Below are 23,765 nucleotides of genomic sequence, written 5' to 3'. Positions count from 1 at the left end.
CATGCTTTTTGGTAACTATGGATTCTAAGTGGAGTGAGGGGATATCCATCATAGACATCTTAGGGTAGGTAGGTGTGCTCACTTGTAGATGTGTGTGAGGCACAATGTTAAAGGGTTGCTAATGATGTACTAGGGTGCAAAGTAAACTATGAACTAGAAATACCAACTCCATACCTTTTTGGTTCTAGTTTTGGATCTAAGAGGGGGTGTTAAGCTGAAAATAAAAGCAGGGCAATGAACTTCTATGGAAGATGCATAGTTTTATGTACGAAGGCTTAGGCAAAATTTCAAGAGTTGATAAACAATCATAGCTGGAGATTGAACTGTTCACCTATGCCTCGGTGTAAACGCCCCGAACAACGTAGTTTGCTTAACAATTATGATATTCGCTTGTTTTCGAGATTTAATATAAAAGAGAATGAACACTTAAAGCTGAAAATGAAAATTACTCACAAAATTACAGCTATGAAAATGTAAAAGTAATGGAGACAAGATTGAGGGTTGAAGATGGGCAACCCCCCCGAAGGAATGTATTTCTACTCAACCCAAGTCCCTTAGGGAAGAGCTCAGTTACAATCAACTTGAGAGTGAGAAGAAGTAATTCTCACTCTCACAAGATCATGCAAAGATGTACAAACACACATGCATTATCTATTATGCAATGATAAGAACTGATTTCTTTATAGTATGAGAGAAGAAAAAGGGGAATTCAGCCTTTCTCCATCGTTGATCAGCAGTACATGGATAGGGCTTACTTCTTGTAGCTAAAATGGAAGAAAGAGCTCGAGAAGGAGGTGCTGTAATGAATTTACAGGCTTGCTGACTTGTAAAAAAAAACAGTGATAGAAGAGGGAATATGGAGGAATTTGATAATGGAGAAGTGGGGAATGATGATGGGGATGGATGGGGCCAGTTTCTGGCTATCTGTGGGTGCTGTTCATGAGTTTACAGCAAAGAAAAATGATGATGAATGAAGAAAAACGAGCTCTTATTTATAGGAGAGGGGAGAGCTAGTACAAAAGGGGAAAGTGGAGTAGCACAAGACAAGTGTCCAGCCACATGTCATGAGATGTGACAAGTGGTGGGACACTTGGAAACTTGTGTGACAAGTGTCTTGACACTTGTCTCTTCTCTATGGCCTTCCTTTTTGGGTTGAATACTGTCAAGAATAGAAACAACCAAATTTAGTAAGCACAGTCAGAGTACAGAACTTACTATTTTTAGAATGACATCCCTATTTTTTAGGACTAGCATTTTTAGGCTAATTCGAGGCTCCTAAAATTTAGGGATCTCCTAAAATTTAGGGACTCCCCCAATATGGGTATCATATGAAAGCTTTTTCCGTATACATCGCAAAAATGGTATCCGAATCTTCATGTGACTTTCCTATGCAAAGAAATGTGCATTTCAAGCTTTCAGCCCACACATGCACATTATACAAGCATTTCATGATCATGCCATCTTATTGATTGTAACTGTCTGTTCTGGTGGATCTAGCCCACACTTCAAGGCATCAATCCTTTCTGTGTGCGAGTCTAACCCTGATATGCGTGAGTTCTAGTCACAGGCGCCCAATCGGGTCATATAGGTGGAAGTGTGAACTATCTTTTCTCTAACCCACCACGTGGGTCCACCATAACCTGTGACCACTCATCAGTGGCCAGCTCCAATGCACTTTTCTTTATATCTAATTAGTGCAAAGGAAATAAATTTAATAAATCATTATATAGACAAATTAATGAAAAATAAATCATTATATAGACAAATTAATGAAAAAGGATACAAATTCTGTTTCTATAGAGTTGTGACACTCGGGTTCCTTCGGCCTAGGAAAGATCTGAGACATGAGCATCAAAGAGTCCTTAAGGTATTGTTTGAGTTTTTCCAAGGTTTTTGACTGAAATATTCCTCATTAAATTAGGGTATTGTTCTTGAGGATTACTTGGATTGTATAGCGCTTATAAATTATAATACTCACAGTTACTTCTTGGATTCAATCACATTTTATCTTCCATCTTGTTTGAACTCATTATCCCCTGTGGTTAGTGGTTGGACACAACTCCCAGCAATGTCATCAACAACCCATGGTGCCTTGTCCATTGTTGTTGTTGCCTAGTGACTCTAACTACTGATGACTAGTTTTTGCTCCTCTTAACAGCTGCATTTACAGTTTGAGCTGGCCGCCTTGCTATCCAACCACTTCGAGTGCATATTGTAGCTTACGTTTATTGCAGTGTTGGCCTAGCCAGCATTGCCTTCACCTTCTTTTGCTGTCATCGAGCTGCTTATAGCTTCTAGTGATGAGCTGCCATCATCTTTAGGCAGTTACATTGCCGCAAACTTTCATTAACAAAGAAATGCGTTCCTAGAGATTGTCTGTCCCATAAGCCAAACCCTAATTTGTGTGGACTCATCCATCTATAAATAGATAGGCTACCCACCACTCAGTCTTAATCCTTTTTTGCAAATTGTTGGCACCTATGTGTGCTATCCACACCCCATTTGCGGAGGATATCTTAGTGTGGGCTACTAGCCACTGTTGATGTACACTTGGTGTCTACTGTCTAGGCCTCTCCACTTGTAGGCGACTGTTGTCAGCCTGTCTACATTAGGTAGCTGGCTGTGTTTATTGCTGCAGATCATGTACCAGCCTGTGTTTGACTCAGTTTTGCTGCCGCTTAATGCTGATCTCATATTCTACTGTTGCATTTATTGTCCAGCCTGGTCATACAGCTTGCCACGTCATCTCTAGAGCTGCATTTTGCTGCAACAACTATTCCTTGTCTGTTCTGGGCTATTTCTCATTGTTCGGCTGTTCATCTAACATTGCTTCAGCCTCACATTGCTGCATTTTCTGCTAGTAGACATCTCTCGTGTGTGTTTGTTGCATTTGGGATCCGTTAGAGCACAACATACTCTCTACCTCATATTTTTTGACTTGGTCCTTTGTTCGGAATAAAGGGTTCACCATGCCTTTTACGGTGTTTGGGTGTGCATGCACCCTTACACATGTACTGTATATATATTATCAAAAACCTAAAGTGGTACTTTGAGATTATACCCACATTGAGTCTTGTGCTCTCTCTCTCTCTCTCTCACTCTCTACTTTGCACTCTCTCTCTCACACTATGCAAACCATAGCATCGTGTGTCTTGATCCTCGTGCACTCTGTTGACAAATTGGTATTAGAGCTTAGGTTGCTGGAGCTACGTCAGGAGAGTGGTTAGAGCTGCATCAAGATAGTTGCCAGGATTGCATTAGGACAATCGTCAGGTTGCATCGGACAGTCTGTCAGATTGTGTCAGTCCGTTAGGTTGTGTCAAACAATCTGTCAGACTGCATTAGTTCATTAGACAGCTCAGATTGCAAGCGGCAGTGCAATCAAGGTAACGGGACAGATTTTTCATTATTTTTCAGAATTTCAAAGGTTTTTTGAATTAAACCTTTGGTCCACTAACGAGCATTCGGATGCTAATCACAATGTGAAATTTTGAGCTGAAAAATTGGGGCTTTTCTCAGATTTGGGGGTTTTGATATAGAACAGGACAATTTGATTCAGAAATTGCAAATTTGGTGCACATTTGCTTGGGAAATTTGGGGATTTTCACATTTTAGTGAAATTTTTTCAATTTCATAAAATTACCCGGTATATACACTTGGGTACATGTATTGATGCAATTTGGGCAGATTTGTCTTTGAAAATTTGGGGCTTTTGACTGCAATCGTCAAATTTGTGCCCGTGAATGCATTTGGAACAGAAATTGCAGTAGAATTTTGGGGATTTCAGATGCAATTGGTGCATTGGCCTATAAATCTGGCTGTACATTTGGTAGTTTTAAGTTTCAAAATGAACCGCTGCTCTATTCTACATGCATAGCAAGACGTAGTTTGTGCGTATAGAATTAGGTTAAGGTTATCGGATGGGGCACAAATGACATCATACAGGGTGTTTGTAGTATTGCATTGTAGTCAAGGCTTCAGGATTTTGCCTTGATTGTATTGACTTTTTGGTTTTGGAGGTAGGTACAATTGTATTTGGGTGGGTTAGAGTGCAAAGCGTGTGAGCTATGGATCTCATAATGTTGGCCTAAGTGTGGAGCAATTGTACTATTAATTTAATGGAAAATGAAAAAGAATGAAAGAATCAATCAATGCACAACAATACTTGATTACTAATGAAAGACTGTGCAATAATGAGTGAGAGAGAGTACAACGCTCGAGGCGATCACATTGAATAATGCCACACTTATGTGCATATGAGGCATGAAGGGTCTTTAAATAATAAAAATGAAACCCTAACGACTTAACTGTCATAGGAAACTTGAAAATAAACCCTAACCGTAGTGTTCTTAGTGCCTAGGACTCTAGGGACAACAATTGCATTTAATGACAGTTTAAATGCTTAGGGAGCCTGGATAATGGATCAAAGGGGATCAATGCGTAGCCCACAAGATGGCCTACAAATTCCTCCCCCCCCCCCCCCCGAAATGGGCAGATTGATCTAGGGAAAATGACAGAATCCTAGATAATAAAAAGAAATATAAGGTCATGGTTGCACAAGTTTATCCAAGTGGATATAGCAACCTATGACAATATAGAGTATGATAGATCATGGAACAAATGGAATCAAGTTTAAGGCTTGCCAAAAAGCCTAGAACTTTGGCCGAGGAAGAGCCTTCGTGAAAAGATATGCCAAGTTGTTTTCAGTGGATATGTAAGATAACTCTATTTCTCCAGTTGATATCCGCTCAGAACATAGTGGTAATGAACTTCTGTATGCTTTGTGTGGGCATGAAACACTTGGTTCCGTGCAATAGCCATAGCTCTCTGGCTATTAGTGTAGATAAGTGTCGGAGCCATTTGGTGCACATGAAAATTTGCAAGTAACTTGCGGAGCCAAACATACTCCACTGTGGCTTTGAACATTGCTCTATACTCAACTTCAGAATTGGAGGTAGCAACTATAGTTTGTTTCTTGCTAAACCAAGAAACAAGAGATGTACCCAAGAAGAAATAGTTGCCACCATGAGAGAGGCGAGAATCTGAACATCTAGCCTAATCACTGTTAGAATATCCATATAAAGAGAATAAAGAATCTTGGCCTTATAGAAAAGGCCAAGATCCTATGTGCCTTTAAGATATTGAAATACATGCTTCACCTCTTGTCAATGAAGTACTGAAGGGCTATGCCTATATCTATTCAACTGGGAGACAACGAATTGAAGATCGGGCCTTGTATGACATAGATAAATCAAGCATCCAACAGCTTGCTGATATAAAGTAGTATCAAATGATCCGCTACCGTCTTTAGAAGTAAATTTGAAACTAGGCTCCAAGGGACTAGACACAGGCTTGTAATCCTCAATCTGAAAGTGCTAAAGAAGCTGTCCCATATGCTTGGATTGTGTCATAATGATTCCTCCCTCAATGGTGGCAAATTGGATACCCCGATAATAGTGAAGTAGACCAAGATCTGTCATGGCAAATGTTTGCTGTAAATCAGCCTTAATGTTGGAATTTGACTAGCATTGGTCCTTGTGACAAGCATGTCATAAAGCACAAGAATAATAAAATTAGATCCTTGATGTCAAATGTAAAGAGTAGCCTTGGTAGGGCTATTCTAAAATCCAAGATGCAATAGATGAGAATGTATGTGGGCGTACCAAGGATGTGGAGCTTTATTTAAACCATACAAAGCCTTCTTGAGGCGATAGACTTTGTGCTCATAGCCTTTAATTGCAAATCTTGGAGGATGAGGAATATATACCCTTTCAACGAAATATCCATGGAGAAATGTGGTCTTGATGTGTAGTTGATGTACCTCCCATTGAAAGTGGGTAACAAGGGCAATAATACTCCCGATGGTGGTGATGTGAGAGGTAGGGGCAAAAGTATCCTGAAAGTCAATTCCTTGCTCTTGGGCATAACCCTTGAGAGCAAGGTGGGCTTTGTACTTGTCAATAGAACCATATGATTTTCTTTTAATTTTATAAAACCTTTTGGTACCTAAAGCCTTTCAAAAATTTAAATTAAAAAATAGGAAGGGAGCTTGTGTTGATTGAAAAGAGACAGGCAACAAATTTGACGAATCTGACGTGGCAAGTCGGCAGCGACAACTGATAGATGATGCGGCTAGTCAATGAGGAGGGGATGTTTGACAGATGATGCGGTTGGTCAATGAGGAGGACACAGATAGGCGATCAGCAGTTTTTGTGCTTGACAGGAAGGTGGCGATTGCAACGCATGGAGGTGGAGCATGATGATGGGTCGTGAGGCGGTAGGTCCACGCAGTAGGGATGTGTTGGCAAGAAAGTGGAATTGGTCGCGATTGGCTGCGGTTGGTCAGATAGGTGGCTTGGCGACAGGCAGCAGGTCTGGTTGAGCTAGGTGGGACACATATGATTGGTTGGGGGAGGCAAATCAAGCAGCAGGTTTGTTCGTCGTTCACCTAGCGGTGACAAAGGCAGACAGCTTAGTGACCAGCAAATGTGACAGACTGGGCAGCAGGTTATTCTTCTTGTCGATTGGCAGGTGGCACTTCAACGCATGTCGGTAGGTTGGCGATAGGTCCAGCAAGTCATTGCGGGATGATTGGTGTAGACGGGCAATGATGATAGTGGGATGAAGTGCAGTCACCAATGACAAAAATGGAGCCGATGCAAGAGCAATGGCTCATGGGTCAGTGGGTTGAGCGGGAAGAGCTCAATGGCAATGGCTGGTGTTGATGCGATCTGGAGCGATGGTGAGGGTGATGAAAGAAAGCTGTTGTAATATCATTGCTGGTCCAAGAGCAATTGTGAGGTTAATTTAATGGAAATTGAATGAGAATGAAAGAATTAATCAATGCACAATGATACTTGATTACACATGAAAGGCAGTGTATTAATGAGTGATCACATTGAATAATGCCACATTTATGTGCTAATGAGGCATGAAGGGTCATTAAATAATAAAAATAAAACCCAGATGGCTTAACCATCATAGGGAACCCGAAAATAAACCCTAACCCTAGTGTCGCTTAGTGCCTAGTGTCACTTTGTGCCTAGGACACTAGGGGCAACAATTGCATTTAATGATAGTTTAAATGCTTAGGGTGCCCGGATTATGGATCAAAGGGCATCAATGCATAGCCCACAAGATGGCCTACACACAATAGGAAAGATGCTTGAAGGGAGCTAACAGTCTAGAGCTTGGTAAGCTTGTTTTCAACTTTTTTGTAGGTAAAGCTCTAAGTAGGTACCTTATGCTTCGGAATAGTAAAGAACAGTTTTTGCGTATGCCAAGCTCTTTGAAATTTGTGCTAATACTTTACCTTTTCTTTCATCTGAAAGTGTACCCCCACTATCTTAAATTGTTTTTTAACATGAATGCTCTCAGGTTTGGTACAGTAATGTTCCGCACACAAGATTAGTAGAAGACAAGGGAGGACAGAATTGGATTGCTATCAAGGGCGACAAATTTATATTTCCTGGAGGTGGGACACAGTTTGCTCATGGTGCAGACCAGTATCTTGATCAAATGGCCAAGGTATGGGCGACTTTCATGTCATATTGTCATCTGTTATTTTGAGTTGTCTGATAAACTTCTCTCGTGTGTGCCAGATGGTCCCTGAAATTGCATTTGGAGTTCGTACGCGTGTTGCTTTGGATGTAGGATGTGGAGTGGCTAGCTGGGGAGCATATTTGATGTCTCGTGATGTGCTTACGCTTTCTATTGCCCCCAAAGACGTGCATGAAAATCAAATCCAGTTTGCACTTGAGCGTGGGGTCCCTGCAATGGTTGCTGGACTAGCCACTCGAAGGCTTTTGTATCCAAGTCAGGCCTTTGACATCATACATTGTTCACGGTGCCGTATCGAATGGACTCGTGATGGTACATTGCTAAGCAGGTTTACTCTTGTGAATTGTGGAGTTCTCAAGAAAACGTTTTTCAAAATTGTGAGACCTTTAATAGCTGCATTTTAGATTAAGTTTCGGCAGCACCTGGTATCTTACTATAGCACGTTTCTTTCAGCATCACAAGTTCGCAGACACTCACAACAATGTTTTGTCTGCAAAAGGTATTCGCTCTTTTGTGTAATGAAATATGGAGCATGATCAGACCTGTTCAGTGTTCAAGCAGCCACTAGTTTATTAGTGCATCGACACTTAGGGCCAGTAGATATGGACCAACACTGAGGCTGTAAAGTAGTATTGTGCCGAGTATTTCAAAGCTTGCGGGTGATTTGATGAGTGGCGTTTTTCAGAGTCTTGCAGTAAGAAAAGTGGTGTTTTTAAGAGTCTCTCAGTAAGAAAAGTGAGGGCACTTGCAATTCAATCAAGCAGAAAGTAGTGTGTACGATAGTCTACCTTCAGGTGAACCATCTAGACATGAAGTTTCCTCTTTGATACCATGACTCTAAAGGGGACTTTTGTGAAATTTGTGTTTCCTGTGGAGGCAAATAATCTAGGGAGGCTTGACCTCAATACATGAACAAACAACCATTCGTCATACTTTCACCCCTTCTTTGTTAATAGTCTTTGATTGGTAGCTCCTTGTCATGATTTATGCACCCACATGCCCATTTCAAGGTAGTCAATTGAACTTCTTTGGAAGGATTGACTCCCTGTCCTCACAGCTTTTTTGAATCTTGTGAGCAGCTTTTTGCGCGCCCAGTTGATCCATCTCAATTCTGCAACTCTTGTAATGGGAGGGAGTAGGGAGGAGGGATCACTAGCACTCTAGAACTGCACACATGCTACATTTTGTTGGATCAGTTTAAAAAGCATCAGTTGTATAACTGAGCTCTTGAATGAACTGGCATGTAGCACAGAAAACAGAAGCACATTTAACAAATTTTAACAGAAAAACCCTTTTCAGCACCACCCCAAAGAAAAGTAGTTTTGTCAATCTTGAATTTTAGTGTATGCTATGCATGAATTTAGCAGTGCATCATGCATGCTACTTAGTATAAGTAAATAGGATGTGGAACCATAATTTCAACTTGGTTTACTTGAATGAGAGTGTTGTGGCATATGCCTTATTTAGAGCTCTTTGTGCCTAATTATTGTATTGTTAGTGGCTATGTTTTTATATATCGTATTGCCTGCAGGGGGAATTCTTCTGCTTGAAGTGGACCGACTTCTGAGAGCAGGGGGGTTCTTTGCGTGGGCTGCTCAACCAGTTTACAAGCATGAGGGAAACCTTCCAGAAGAATGGCAGGGTAAAATGCAATCACAATTATTGATGTGAATAGGCAGAAAGTGTGTGGTATATACTTTTATGTTACTAAGTGTTTTATTGTCTTATACCAATTGCAGCCATGCACAATCTTACTAAACATCTCTGCTGGACATTGGTTGCCAAGGAAGGGTACCTTGCAATTTGGCAAAAGCCAACCAACAACTCTTGCTATGAAAACAGGCCTGTTGGAAGTCAACCACCCGTATGCAATGAAGATGATGATCCTGACAACATCTGGTAAGCTAAATTGGAGTTCACAACATTTTATTTGTCCTATTGGATGCATTTGTCCTCTTTTGTGGAGTTTTCAAGTTGTCTTTGCTGGGAGAATTGGTGACGGGAAAGTAGAGCCCAAAAAGTGGTGGGCTGAAAGTGGAATGCACTGCCATAAATACAAGTCATTTAAATTTATGTACGATATCAGTCTTCTACACCTGGTTGGATGATCTGTTTTTGCGTGAGATTTACTCCTACAATATGGCACTAGTTTCCACAGCAGTTTTGGAAGAATATTTTGTTATGCAACACACTCTCTGGGATATTTGCATAGAGGAGCATGTGGTTTCATCAGAGTTTCAATGCAGTTAGCTTACCATTGATATCGATTTTTGTAGCCTTTAAGGTTATGGGAAAGTAATATGATTTGCTCATGCTGGGTCTATCATGTAAGCAGCGCATCTTCAAGGCTCTTTTTTCTCCCATCTGAGTCCCTTGGGACTTGCATGTTTTTACATCACACATAGTGTGCGCACTTGAGGTGTAGCCACTTTGGTCTTTTTGAAAGAGGCTGGACCATTCCAGCAGGCCAAATATGTCTGGCCCATACTGTGAAAACAATTACCATTTAGCATACTAGTTGTCTGTGTGCCTTGCTTAAGGTCATTGTTTGGAGGATGCCAGTGCTCTTGGGCAAACAATCGATTGTGTATCAAATGCCACAGTATCTAGACTTGTTAGAACAATGCATCAATCTTTGATAAAGATGCTCCAAAATTACATGTATTATGTTGCCGGTGCTGATGGTTTATCCAAGTGATCAACATGCCGTGCATTCTGTTCACATTTCTCCAGATGTTCCTGTAGTCCTGGCTGCTGTCATGAGGGGTGCCAAATATCTCTGCTGGGTTCATTGTTTTGTTGAAGCCAAAGCCCTTGAGGATCCTTGCTCTCAAAGAGCACTTCGCGTGCTCATACAACCAACAGTTGGTGCTGATTTCCTGGGAAAGGGCATGGAAATCGTTCCACGTAGGCATGACCTCCATAGATGTGGCAGCACAAGGGAAGGTATGATACTTGAGTTCAGCTGTTAAATACCAAGTAAAGATGCTGCCAGCCAAACTTCAAAGATTGAAGAGAGACACAGGATTGGGTTGTTAGATTTCACTCTTGCAAGTGGGTAGGCAATTTTCATCTCAATTAGAGATTTGCAGAAATGGCTGAGGATAAAATGCCAGGCCTGGTACAAACTGTTGTGCTTCTACAAAAAAGGTCAAAAGTCCTATGAAAGAAAACAATTATTTTCCAAAGTTCCTGTGTAAGAAAACAACGCTTTTCCAATATGAAAGATGGATTTTTGTGATTTTCTGTCTGTGGGCCCCCCGGGTTTTTTTTTTTGGGGGGGGGGGCGTATGATGATTGGTACCACAGAGGTTCCTTGTAACTAATTTCAACTTTTATTTTTGGGGACTTAACCTGCATTTTCGTAGTATTATCTTATCTAATAAGTGCTCTATGATTGTATGAGTGTATTGAAGTTATTTGCTTTGCCAGGTATGTTCCTTTGACATCATGTCTGATGCAACCAACTGACGAGAAACCCTATCATAGTCTGCCTGATTGGCCAGCTAGATTGCATGTTCCACCAGACCGGTTGCAGGACTTAGAGTTGGATGCAATGACAGCTAAAGAAGAGGCTTTTCTTGCTGACCAGCGCTATTGGAAAGTGGTAGTGGAAGGCTATCTGCGTGGTCTTGGCTTGAAGTTGGAGGAAGTTCGGAATGTTATGGACATGAATGCTGGTTATGGCGGGTATTTCCTTTTCTTTTTTACTGCATTCATTGGCAAACCTTTCAGAAACAGCCAGAAACTGAACTCCTGCCTGTGTGGGGTTTTTCCCTTTATGAGTGTGGTCAGAGCTGTCTCTGAAGCTAGCACACTCTATTGCAGACGCTTTTTTTTTTTTGGAAAGTAGCGTCTCATTTGTCCACTACATGCCTGTGGCTGCACAAAGAACACACTATAGCATATGATCTGGAAATTAGACTGGAAATTAGGAATATATGTCGTTATCTGACATTTGGTAAAAGGTTGCCTCAATTCTGCCTTCGGATGCTATCTGCCTGCCTTTCAACCTGATTTTACGAGCCTCTCCTTATCTTGGATAATGCCTTGAAATGTTCTTTGGAGAAAATTTACTAAATAGATTGTCAGGAATGTATGCCTGCCATTGGTGAACCAAATGGTTTTATTCCCTGAACTGCACGATTGTTCATGGCCTTTTTTTTAGTTGAAAATAATAGGAGCTGCATGAGATTTTTAACTCTGCAGACCTAGAATAAGAAAATGTTTGAATGTATCGTATATGGATTCTTGCATGGTGACAATATCTTACTCCTTATGCAGGTTTGCAGCAGCAATTGTGGTTTCAAAAGCTGATTGGTGGGTCATGAATATTGTTCCTGTGAATGGCCCAAACACATTACCTGTCATCTATGACCGAGGGCTTATAGGTGTGGCTCATGATTGGTATGTGGTTCATGTTGCCCCTCATCTAAATCATTTTCTGTGTGCGCCTGTGCACGCATGTCTCCACCATTTTTTATTAGAGTGTGGGTTCACCCCATCACGAAGTCCAAAGATAAACAGATGATAATGCCCTGCTCAATTCATAGGGAAAGGATTAATGGTAAAAGGAGAGAGTACAAAAACCTGCTCTTGCTTATAAGAGTAGGCAGGTAAAAGCTTTCTTGGTGGAATTTAACCAGTGCCAGTAACACTCGTGCATGCACACAAGTTGTTTGCGATTCCATTGATCTGATAGAGTTACTGTACAAGTGTGAACAGCATTACAAAGAGTGTAGTAGGCACTTGCTTTTCTTTTTGGTAATGCCTATGATGCATCCATGCAGTCACACATGCACACAGTTATATATACATATGTAGTGTATATAAAGAATACAGCGTATACATGCATGCACGTGCAGACACACACAAACATGCTTACACCTGAGAAAAGCAATCTTCCGAACACTTTTGAAAAAGAAACAAGTATTGCAGTACAGGTGCTACATGGTTGATTTGAGTTTGGAAGATCGACCTTTCTCATGTAACTTTCTTCTGTTAAAATTTATTATATCTACTTCGAAAAATTCATGTACTTTGTTTTTCTTGCACCCTATGCATTTGGTATTCTTCCATTTTACAGACGAACCCAGGACTTTTGCAGGTGTGAATCTTTTGATACCTATCCTCGAACATACGATCTTCTTCATGCATCTGGCTTATTTACTTTGGAAAAGAACAGGTACAAATTGGTTTGTTTGAATAAGTACCATGATCAAACTATGGCAAATTTTAAAATTTCAATACAGCATATGTAGGTAGGTAGATGGGTTTATAAACACACATTGGGATAAATGCGAGTAAATTTTCTGTTTGTATATACACACAGAAAGGGAAAAGGTTTGTTAGGCTTAAACGAGTGGTGTGTTACTGTTTGGTAGGTTAAAGTATTTACTTTTCCAAGGCTTTTATTGTTATCAATCTCATGTCTCCTTCTAGGATATTTTTCGTTGGAACAGTGTTGCTTTCAGCGTGTTAATTGCTTGGGAGGTCAACTGTCCATCTTGGGTGGACCTGACCAACAGCGCGAACATACACCTTCATTGTCCCTAGTTTATGTGGTCTCCTTTTAGAGAGCTGATTGGCGTATCTTAGTCGGATCTCAGATCTCTTGTATGACAATGCATCTTCCAATTGCACATCAACACAGACTTGTTGCTAGACTAGCAGTAAGTAGAATAAAAATTACAGATTATGTTAGATATGCTCAATACCTCACTCTCATAAGGTGCCACCAATGATCCATGGTGCTCTAAGTTGTAAGGCCCCCATTATGAGAAGAAGCCATGTGTAAGCACAGACATTGGGTGGGTCCTTACTTGTATGCCAGATGAGGTCTATGTGATTGGATGGCAAATAGGTGGCTTTTGTGGATCTAGCCTTTGGGTTTGATAGAGTAGTTATGCTGGTAGCAACTCGAGGCACAATGCATGGAGTTGCAGGGTGTAGGAGTTATCAAGGGCTCTTATTTTGGGGTCCGAGTGTTGTGACGATAAAGGAAATATTCCTTGGCCGACTAGGGAAGGTTCATAATATGGTTGGACTTGCGGACCAGACTACCTTCTCGGGCTATAAATGGAAGACCCCTCTAAAGCCATCGTCAATCCATCTCTCGCCCAATTAGAGTTCTTCTAGCTATCCTAAGCTTTTCATCTATTATTTGTCTAGATCGCCATCTAAGCTTCACATTGGAAGTGCACGGGTGGATAGAGCCATCTTTGTATCGGTTTGTTTGAAATCAAAGCAATCTCTATTCTTCTTATATTTAGTGTGTATTCTCTACTCTTTACTTAGATTTTGTCGACTGTGCCGTGTAATTTCTACATGGTATTAGAGCCTAGGGGGCTTTGAAAAGTGAAGAGTATGGGAGAGGCAAGGGTTTCAATAACGAAGAGGAGAAACGTTGTTTGTTGCATCAAGTGGTCGTGATGCTGTATTGGCAATTCAGACACTGAGGATTCGTCCACCAACCTTCAGCGAAGGTAAGTTAGATGATACAAACTATACTTTGTGGAAGTTTAAAATCACAACTATGGATGTGATGGAGTTTTTGCAGCTTTTCATCAAATTTTGATTGCGAATCTTAGTTTACTAGTGGATTTTGATAGGCTTTGTTCTATGACCTTGGCATGGAGGTACCATGCTCCACCCCCTTTCACTACAAACCATTGGGCAAATGGAGAATTTCAATCCCATCATGATTACTATGCTTTTTTGCCATTGTTAGAATCATTATGTTGCATGGGAAGAGTATTTACTAGTGGTTGATCATGTGATCAATGATATGGCTCCACTTCAATCAAGCGTTTACCATTTTAGATAGCTTATAGGTGGATGATTAGCAATACCTCAACTTGATCTTGAAGATCTCTACCAAGAACTACATCTTGGATCAACTAATTATGGACATGGATCAACTGTTGAAGTGGATATGTGAAAATATCAAATGGGCACAACAAGAACAAAATGAAGTTGACATGCAACAACATGATCAAAAGAGTTGTGAGATAGGAAAGATCGAAGCTCAAGTGAGAGTACACAGTTGATAGTGAAGAGAGTGAGAGAGTGAAGACATTACTCCCAATGCAATTACCAAAGAGCGTAATGAAAATACAAAGTACAATCCTTAAACCTTGGGGTTGTTAATGTACATTCACACCCGAAAGGCATAAAACACGATAAGTGCTTGAACTGTGTAGCATAAGCATATAAAATAAAAGATAATATAATTGGGAATAAAACCGCTCATAAGGAGAGTAAAAAGTGCTCTAGTGTCCTACCGCGGATTATCGACACTCCTTTATGAGCGTAGGCATGAGTCATATCCAACAAATTTCCTTGGAGTGAAAAGTGATAAGCATACATGGATCATTCACCATCAAAGGGGATCGAATTTAAAGCATTGTGAAATGCTTCAAATTTGTCACGAGGAAGAGCTTTGATGAAGATGTTTGCCACATTATTGGTAGTAGGTCAATAGACAAGGCTGATGCCTCCTGCATGTAGCCTCTCTTTGACAAAGTGAGTGGATCTCTATGTGTTTTGTGCATGTATGAAACACTGGGTTGTGTGCCACTGCAATGTCAGTAAAGAAAGGAATAGACTTCGTGACAAATATATCAAGATCAGCCAACAAGTGTATCAGCCATACACATTCAATTGTGGTAGTGAAAGCTGTCTTCTATTCAGCTTCACAAGACAATGTGGCAATAGTAGCGAAATCATAAGCTAGTGGCACAAGGTTCCTGTCAGAGTGCAGCGGTGCGGAAGCGTAGGACTGAGAGAGAGAGAGAACGCAGAGAGAGAGAAGAGAGAGAAAGAGACAGTGGAAGATGAAGATCTGCTGTATAAAGTGTGATGTATACAAAGATATGCAGATATGTACACGGGTGCAGTGCGCTGGACTGCGTGTCTCCACCTCGACGATGCAACCTGCTGTTCACCTTGAAGTCCGCTGCAGTCTGCACAGTCTCCTGTCAGAAATCTGCGAACAGAGACGGAATCTGCGCGAGCCACCAGTCTGTAATCTGCGAGCAGAAAAGTATGTGTAGATTGCAGAAATCTCGGCTATAAATAGCCAGGAAACAGGCGCCAAAAATAGGCCTGTCGGCTGCAGCTGACTGTGCTGTGCCAGGTGCCACGTGGCAGTCCGATTGCACAGTCCGACTGCGCAAGATCTGATCTGCTAACACCCCCTCTCAAAGCGTGGGCGGGGCAAAAGCCTGAGGGATCTGGAATGTCTCCGAAGTAGAGTCTGGGGAAGGGCCTTGGTAAACAAATCTGCAAGATTGTCCTCCGTCTTGCAATACTCCACAGTGATGGTCTCATCCAGAAGCTTCTCTCTGATGAAGTGGTACTGGATCTCAATGTGCTTCGTCCGGGCATGGAAAACAAGATTCCGTGCCAAGGCAATGCAACTCTCATTGTCGCATTGCAGCAAAGTAGGACGAGTCTAGGGGCAGCCAAGCTCCTCCAACAATCTCCGAAGCCACACAGCCTCACACGTGGTGGAAGATGCGGCCCGATACTCCGCCTCAGTAGTAGACGAAAGGGCTACCGTGGGCTGCTTCTTGCTACTCCATGAGATAACATCTGCACCTAAGTTAAAACAGTAACCTGTAGTAGACCGCCTGTGGTCCACATCACCGGCCCAATCCGAGTCGCTCCAACCTGCAAGAACAAGATCGAAACCACCTGTGCCTGCGGGATAATGAATCCCTAAATCAGACGTCCCCCTCAAATACCGAAGTATCCTCTGAGCAGCTTGCCAATGCACCGTCTGAGGGTCACTCATGAACCCTACCAAGAGCCCAACAGCAAAACAAAGATCAACACGAGTGTTGAGGAGCCAAATCAATGATCCAATCAACTGACGGTAGCGGGAAGCATTCGCCATGGGAGAAGCTGAATGGGAAGTGGCCTTCCAGTTCGGATCCATAGGAGTAGAAAGGGTCCGACAATCCTCCATCGCAAAAGAAACCAAGAGCTCCTGTACATATCTCTGCTGAGAGATGAAAATCCCCCTCGGAGACTGATAAATCTCATGGCTCAGAAAGAAATGGAGTAGACCCAAGTCCGTCATCTCGAACGTCCGATGTAAAGCTGCCTTCATCTCTTGGACCTTCTGTGCATGATCACCTGTGACAATCAAATCATCAACATACAACACAAAAAGCACACAACCATCTTCGGAAGTGTGTACATAAAGCTGCGGATCGGCCTTAGAACGCCGATATTCCAACTATGACTGAAGGAACGAATCAATCTTCTCGTTCCATGCACGCGGAGCCTGCTTGAGGCCATACAAGGCCTTCTTCAACCTGTAGACTTTCCCATCTGAAGATCCAAAGCCAGGAGGCTGCTCGACATAGATCTCCTCCTTCAAATCACCATTGAGGAATGCCGACTTCACATCCAACTGGTAGACAGGCCATCTCCTATGGCCAGCCAAGGCAAGAACAGCTTGAATAGTCGCCATACGAGCAGTGGGGGCAAAAGTGTCATGACAATCAATCCCTGGGCGCTATGCAAAACCTTTAGCAACAAGGCGAGCCTTGTGTTTGTCCAAAGAACCATCGCTAAGGTACTTGGTCTTGAAGATCCATTTGACGCCAATCACCTTCTTATTCGGGGGGCGTGGCACGAGTGACCACGTGCCATTCCTCTCAATAGTCTCCAACTCGGCTTCCATAGCTTTCTTCCATGGTGCGGTCTGTAAGGCCTCCTTTACGGAGGTGGGATCTCAATCCTGCATAACACGGGTCATCAAACAATAGTTAGAGCAAACAAGCTCCGTAGAATGTGCCCGGTGCCTCCGTGACCGCTGCGGACCATCCTGCGGTCCCCACTCCTCAGGGACCCCCTCGACCTGAATCACGGAGTGTGTCACGGGCCCAACGAGGAGGAGGCGGACCTCTCCTCGTCTCTCTCCATCAGCTGAAGACTCTGGGATATCCACCGGTGGTAACTCCTCGGGGGTGACCGGTGGAACAGTAGACTCTGTATCAGAAACAGAATCAGAATCAAAAGACGCGGGCTCCAAAGGAATTGTTGCGGGAGCCCAGCTCTCCCCTGGATCTCCAAGAATGGGATGCTCGTCACCAGTTGCTATGGCCGGAATCTCCACGAACCGCATATCTCGACTGGTGTACACATTCCTCTTGACGGGATCATACAAACGATAGCCTTGGGACTGGGAGCTGTAGCCAACAAAAACCTGTCTTCGGGAAGCTGCTTCAAATTTATCACGATGAGCCTTGGGAATGTGAACATAGGCATCGCACCCAAAGACCCTAAAATAACAAACATCGGGCTTAGTCCCAAAGTAAGCCTCAAAAGGTGTCATCCCATCAACGGCCGAAGTGGGGGATCGGTTAAGGATGTGGACTGCAGTAGCCACAGCCTCGGCCCATAGAAACTGAGGCGTCTGTCGGTGCTCCATCATGGTGCGTGCCATCTTGATCACACTACGGTTTTTCCGTTCAAGAATGCCATTTTCTTGAGGAGTGTTGGTATTAGCAAACTCCTGGTGAATACCTTTATCTGCACAAAAACGAGCAAACTCATTAGAAACAAATTCACCACCCTTGTCGGATCGCAAGGTCTTCAATCTCCGGCCTGATCGTTTCTCCTCAAAGAGAAGCCAATCCTTGAAGTGGGAGAAAGCTTCTGACTTCAATGCCAAGAAATAGGCCCATGTCATCCTGTTGTAGTCATCTACGATCAACATGAAGTATGAGCTCCATCGCAAGGACTCGTTCCTCATAGGGCCACAAAGATCCGTAGATACAAGCTCCATCGATGAAGTAGACTGCCGCGAAGCTTTGTGGGGAATGGCATCCCTATGCTGTTTTCCACGAATGCAGGAGACACATGGCTGCTGGCTCACCACTATGTCCGGCAACCCTCGAACAAGCTGTCCACGTGATGCCCTCCGAAGATAATCATAGTTGAGGTGACCAAACTGAGCATGCCATAACTCTGACTGTGTCTGAGAGGTAAAAAGAAGAGTACAGAGGGTGGTGGAAGACTTCAATTTATAGATGCCGTTCTCCTCATATCCGGATGATAGAACCTTCCTTGACCCACGATCAAGGACTCGCACCGAATCACTGTCAAACTCCACCAAAAGTCCAAGGGAGCAAATCTTATGAACTGGCAGTAGATGATATCCTAAACCTGGTACATGCAAGACCTCGGAGGTATGGGTACTACCACGTCCATCTGGAATAAGCTGCATCTCACCCTGTCTTGCAATAGATACTGAAGAGCTATCTCCAATGAGAATGTGCCCACGCAAGGGTCGCAACTGGGCAACACCATCTGATGAAGGAGTCATGTGCCGGGAGGCACCACTGTCAACGATCCACTCTCGAGCCTGGGGAGCCGTCATCGCATCATCAGAAGCATTCGGTGTAGAGTCCTCAATGATAGCTAGATGAAGAAATGCAGCTGATGAGGGGGCAACCACCGCTCCAGAATCCTTCGTGTCCTTCTTGTCTTTGTCAGGGCAATCCTTCTTCCAATGGCTAGTCTTTCCACAAATATGGCATGTGGAATCTTTGTCCTTGTCCTTGTCCTTCTTTGACTTGTTATCCCCCTTCTTCTTCTTTTGGTCCTTCCCCTTCTTCTGAGAGGCTTGACTTGTCAGTGCCTCTGACTTGGAAGCATTCTGTCCCTTTAGTTGTTCCTCTTGGTCCAAGACCATAGGAACCAACTCTTCCCACCGAAGAGTGGACTCTCGCCCCGAAGCAATAAGGGCGGAGTAGAAAGCACCGAATCGTGGCGGCAACTAGGACAAGAGTGTGATCGCCATGTCTTCGGAAATCGGCTTCCCCGCATTCTGAACCTGCATCTGAAGCTGTCTAAGCTTGTTGATGTGCTCCCGCAACGAAGAAGACTTGTTCACGGACAAGGTCCGCTTCTGAACCTCCAAAGAAAGCCGCTTCATAAGGGTCATCCGGTTATACATCTGATCAAGCTTCAGCCATATCTCCCGAGCCACCGTCAAGTGCTCGATGTGAGCTATCACGGCTGTAGTACAAGACAGAAAAAGAAAGGAACGAATCCTGGCATTCAGTTTGTTCCAGTGAGACTGTGCCCTGGCCAACTCCGCATGAGCATCGGAAGAGAGTTTGGACTCATCTCTCACCGAGGGCCGGTCGATTTCCTCCTGTACAAGCTCCGCCAAATCATAGGACTCAAGGATTGCCAACATGATGATGCGCCAGATGCAGTAGTTGTTGCCATCAAGCTTCTGATCTGCGGGAAGAGCCGATAAGACAGGCAACTTCCGGTCCATAATCGTCTGGAACTCCAAGTCAATCTCGGTAGACATCTTCACGTGTAATGCCTTCACAAATGCAAAAGCAGCCCCCTCTCGCTGTGATAACTCAGCCTGCTAGGGCTCTTCCTCGTCCTGAAACTTCTTCATCGACCGGAGGCGATGAAAAAAAAAGCAAAACCTGCACTTGAAAGCTGAAAACTCAAACTTTCTCCTCCTCAAATAGCAGTAAACAGAAGCAAATCCACCACCTGGACTCCTTTCCCGCGCGTCCACGATCGCTTCAGCCTTGTTCCTGCCTGCCCTCAAACACTGAAAACGCAGCCTTGTGTCGCGATAGAAACTCCTCTTCAGGTGGGTTTTGCACTCAGTCAGCCCTTCTACACTGCTCTGATACCATATCAAGGTGCAGCGGTGCAGAAGGGTAGGATTGAGAGAGAGAGAACGCAGAGAGAGAGAGAAGAGAGAGAAAGAGACAGTGGAAGATGAAGATCTGCTGTATAAAGTGTGCTGTATACAAAGATATGCAGATATGTACACGGGCGCAGTGCGCTGGACTGCGTGTCTCCACCTCGACAATGCAACCTGCTGTTCACCTTGAAGTCCGCTGCAGTCTGCACTATCTCCTGTTAGAAATCTGCGAACAGAGACGGAATCTGCGCGAGTCACCAGTCTGTAATCTGCGAGCAGAAAAGTGTGTGTAGACTGCAGAAATCTTGGCTATAAATAGCCAGGAAACAGGTGCCAAAAATAGGCCTGTCGGCTGCATTTAAAGCATTAAATGCAGCCGACTGTGCTGTGCCAGGTCGGAGTGCCACGTGGCAGTCCGACTGCGCAGGATCTGATCTGCTAACAGTTCCGCCTTTGAGCTTGATTAGGCACCCGACTCACTAAACAAAAACAAAGACGATGTAGCAACATTGGATTGTTTCTTGCTAACCCAAAAGATGCAAGATGAGTCAAGATAGAAACAATTTTCACTCGTAGAGTGACGTGAATCAAAATCACCAGCCCAATCTGAATCACTATAAGCATGTAGTTGCAGTGGCTCCTATTTAGCATAAAGCAATCCAAGAGTCCTATTACTCTGCAAGTAACAAAAAATATGCTTCACAGCTTGCCAATGTGACATGCGTGGGATGTGCATATGTTTGCTCAGGGCTGAAACTGCAAACTAAATATCTGGCCTTGTGTTGCATAAATAAATGAGACATCCAATTGTTGGAGCATATGTATGGATGTCAAACGAATCACTGTCGTCATGCAAGGACAACTTGAGTTGCGTCTCCATTGGTGTGCAAACTGGCTTGCAATCCTGTAAGCCAAACCTCTCAAGGAGTCTATCAATATATCTAGATTGTGACAATCCAATGCCTCCAGCATCATGTATGAACTGAATGGCCAAATAGTAGTGCAAAGGCCTTAAGTTTGACATCTTAAAAGTTTGCTGCAAATTTTTCTTGAATGCTGAAATTTGATCAGCATGTGTCCCTATGAGTAGAAGATCATCTACATAAAGACATATGACCAACAAGGATTCCCCCTCTTTACATACATAAAGAGTAGACTTTGATGAGTTGTTAATGAACCCTTGGCTGAGTAAAAAGGCATCAATTTTTGCATATCAAGCTCGGGGAAATTGCTTCAAACCATATAAAGATTTTTTCAGCTTACATACCAAGTGTTTGGATCTTTCAATTGCAAAACCAATAGACTGCTGTACATACACTTCTTCTTGAATTTTCCCATGTAAAAATGTAGCCTTAATATCAAGCTGGTGCTTAGTCCAACCACGATGAGCAGCCAAAGCAACCATAGATCGAAGGGTAGTCATACGGGATATAGGAGCAAATGTCTCCTCATAGTCAATGCCTTTCTTTTGTGTGTAGCCTTTGGCCACAAGCTTGGCTTTATACTTATTGATGGATCCATCCTCATTTCTTTTCTAGATTCACTTTGTATTAATGGCTTTCTTTCCAATAGGCAATTTCACTAATCCATATTTGATTCTTTATGATAAAATCAAATTCAATTTGCATTGCTGCCATCCAATGCACACTTTGTTGTGCATCCTCAAAACATTCAGGCTCCTCATCGTCAAGTGTGTGTGCTGCCATAGCAAACTCCATTGTATTAGCATGATCATGCAGATGAGCTTATCTTCTAGTACAACCAGCAATAGGAGCATCCAAATGACTATCCCTCATAGTCTACAAGTACCATCTAGGCATCTGCCTGGCTTCCTGATTGTGTACAAGCTCCTGCTGAATCTCAAATTTAGTATCTTGCTAAATATTCAGATCAGCCATAGGTTGAATTTTTGCGTTGCTCAATGGAGCAACTGGCTGAACATTGTGTCCATTTATTGAAGCTCTAGGTGTATCATCAAAAGAAATGGGTAGTAGCCCTTTAAACACATCATTTGTAGCGTGACATGTATTAAAACTAGCAAGGGATAATTCTGATTTTTCATCAAAAACCACATCTCTACTGACAAAGACTTTCTTGGAAACAAGATCATACCGTCTATATCCTTTTCTCTCATTGTTGTAACCTACAAAAATGCATTTAACAGCCTTGTTGTCCAACTTCTTTCTTAGTACTTTGGGAATATGAGCATACACAAGATACCCAAAAGTACGAAAATGGCCAACTGAAGGTTTTTGGCCGTACCAAGTCTCAAAAGGCGTAATATTTTTTAATGCCTTGGTAGAGCACCTATTCAAAACATGACAAGCACACATAACTGTTTCCATCCAAAAGCCATGTGACAAACTCTTAGCTTTTAGCATACATTTGACCATCTCCACGAGTGTTCGATTCTTTCTTTTTGCGATCACATTCTGTTGTGGAGTATATGCAGTAGTATACTGATAGACAATGCTTTTCTGCTTCAAAAAATTATTCAGCATCATGGAAGAGATGTATTCCCCCTCTTGGTCTGAATGAAGAGTCTTAATCTTGCAGCCAGATTGATTTTTAGCAAGTGCAATAAAAGCCAAAAATGCATCATACACCTCTGACTTTTTCACCAATGAGTAGACCCAACAAAAATGAGTAAAGTCTGCTGGGTTCGATTCATGCCTACGCTCACAAAGGAGTGTCAGTGATCTTTAGTAGGACATTGGGGCACTTTTTACTCTCCGTATGAGAGGTTTTTTCCCCTAGATTTATTTATTTTATTTTATGTGCCTATATTACACAGTTTTAGACACTTATCGTGTTTCACACTCTTCGAGTGTGAACACCCTCTTAGAACCCTAAGGTTTAAGGATTGTACTTTATACTTGCATCTTACACTTTAGATTATTGTATCAGGTGTCGTGCTCTCACACTCTACACTGTCTAGTGTCTTCTTAGCTAAGCTTCGATGTGTTCTTCCTCTCACATTTGGTATTAGAGTTGAGCCTCAGCTTAGCTGATCTCACAGCCATTATCTCCGGTTCCTCTGCCATTGTCAGCAGCTCCACCGCCTGTAGCTACAGTCATCGCCAAGCTCCTTGCGCTCAAGGTAGCACTTCTGTGGTGCGCCTTGTCCTGACCAGCTACCTGTGTTACGATCTCTTGCTTTTGTCCGCCCCCTACTCTAGACACCGTCCGCCTGCTGCCAGCATGCCTGAGTAGAGGCTGCTTGCTTGACCTGTCCATTCCACTTGCTTGTGCCTCCAATTGAGCTGCCCACTCAGCCAACTTTGCTACTAGGACACCACCTACTTCGACAGGCTTTCCAAGTCCGCCCGTCAGATTCAGCTGTAGAGGTAAATTTGTTTAAAAATGAGTTTTAATTGTATTTCTCTCCAAGAGGCTTGTTGCTTGGGCAAGCATTTGCAGTTCCAGTACGTGTCTAGGACACAAGTATCGCAGAAATTTTGTGGATTTTGGGCTAGACATTTGGGGCTTTTGCAGTCAGCTCAGTGAT

General features: G+C 42.9%; 1 protein-coding gene across 4 annotated transcripts in view; it reads left to right on the top strand.

Moving 5' to 3' along the window:
* The window catches only part of LOC148028923 (putative methyltransferase PMT12), a 96,253-nt gene that overhangs the window by 62,661 nt on the left and 9,827 nt on the right, over positions 1–23,765 (top strand). For 3 of the 4 annotated variants that reach the window (XR_015692344.1, XM_087687691.1, XM_087687689.1), the window contains 7 exons: positions 7,378–7,527; positions 7,602–7,872; positions 9,092–9,202; positions 9,300–9,459; positions 10,993–11,250; positions 11,845–11,967; positions 12,668–12,745. Coding sequence is in view for 3 of the 4 variants with exons in the window: in XM_087687691.1 (XP_087543817.1) it covers positions 7,378–7,527; positions 7,602–7,872; positions 9,092–9,202; positions 9,300–9,459; positions 10,993–11,250; positions 11,845–11,967; positions 12,668–12,745 (1,151 nt within the window). In the remaining variant the exon portion in view is untranslated. The remainder of the gene's footprint in view (positions 1–7,377; positions 7,528–7,601; positions 7,873–9,091; positions 9,203–9,299; positions 9,460–10,992; positions 11,251–11,844; positions 11,968–12,667; positions 12,746–23,765) is intronic. The other variant, XM_087687690.1, reaches the window with a different exon arrangement.

Source organism: Lygodium microphyllum, chromosome 11 (assembly GCF_053477565.2).
Source record: "Lygodium microphyllum isolate KBCC chromosome 11, Lygodium_microphyllum_v1.1.10, whole genome shotgun sequence".
NCBI lineage: Eukaryota > Viridiplantae > Streptophyta > Polypodiopsida > Schizaeales > Lygodiaceae > Lygodium > Lygodium microphyllum.
Note: the sequence above shows the minus strand (reverse complement) of the source record. Positions and strands in the feature narration are given on the sequence as shown.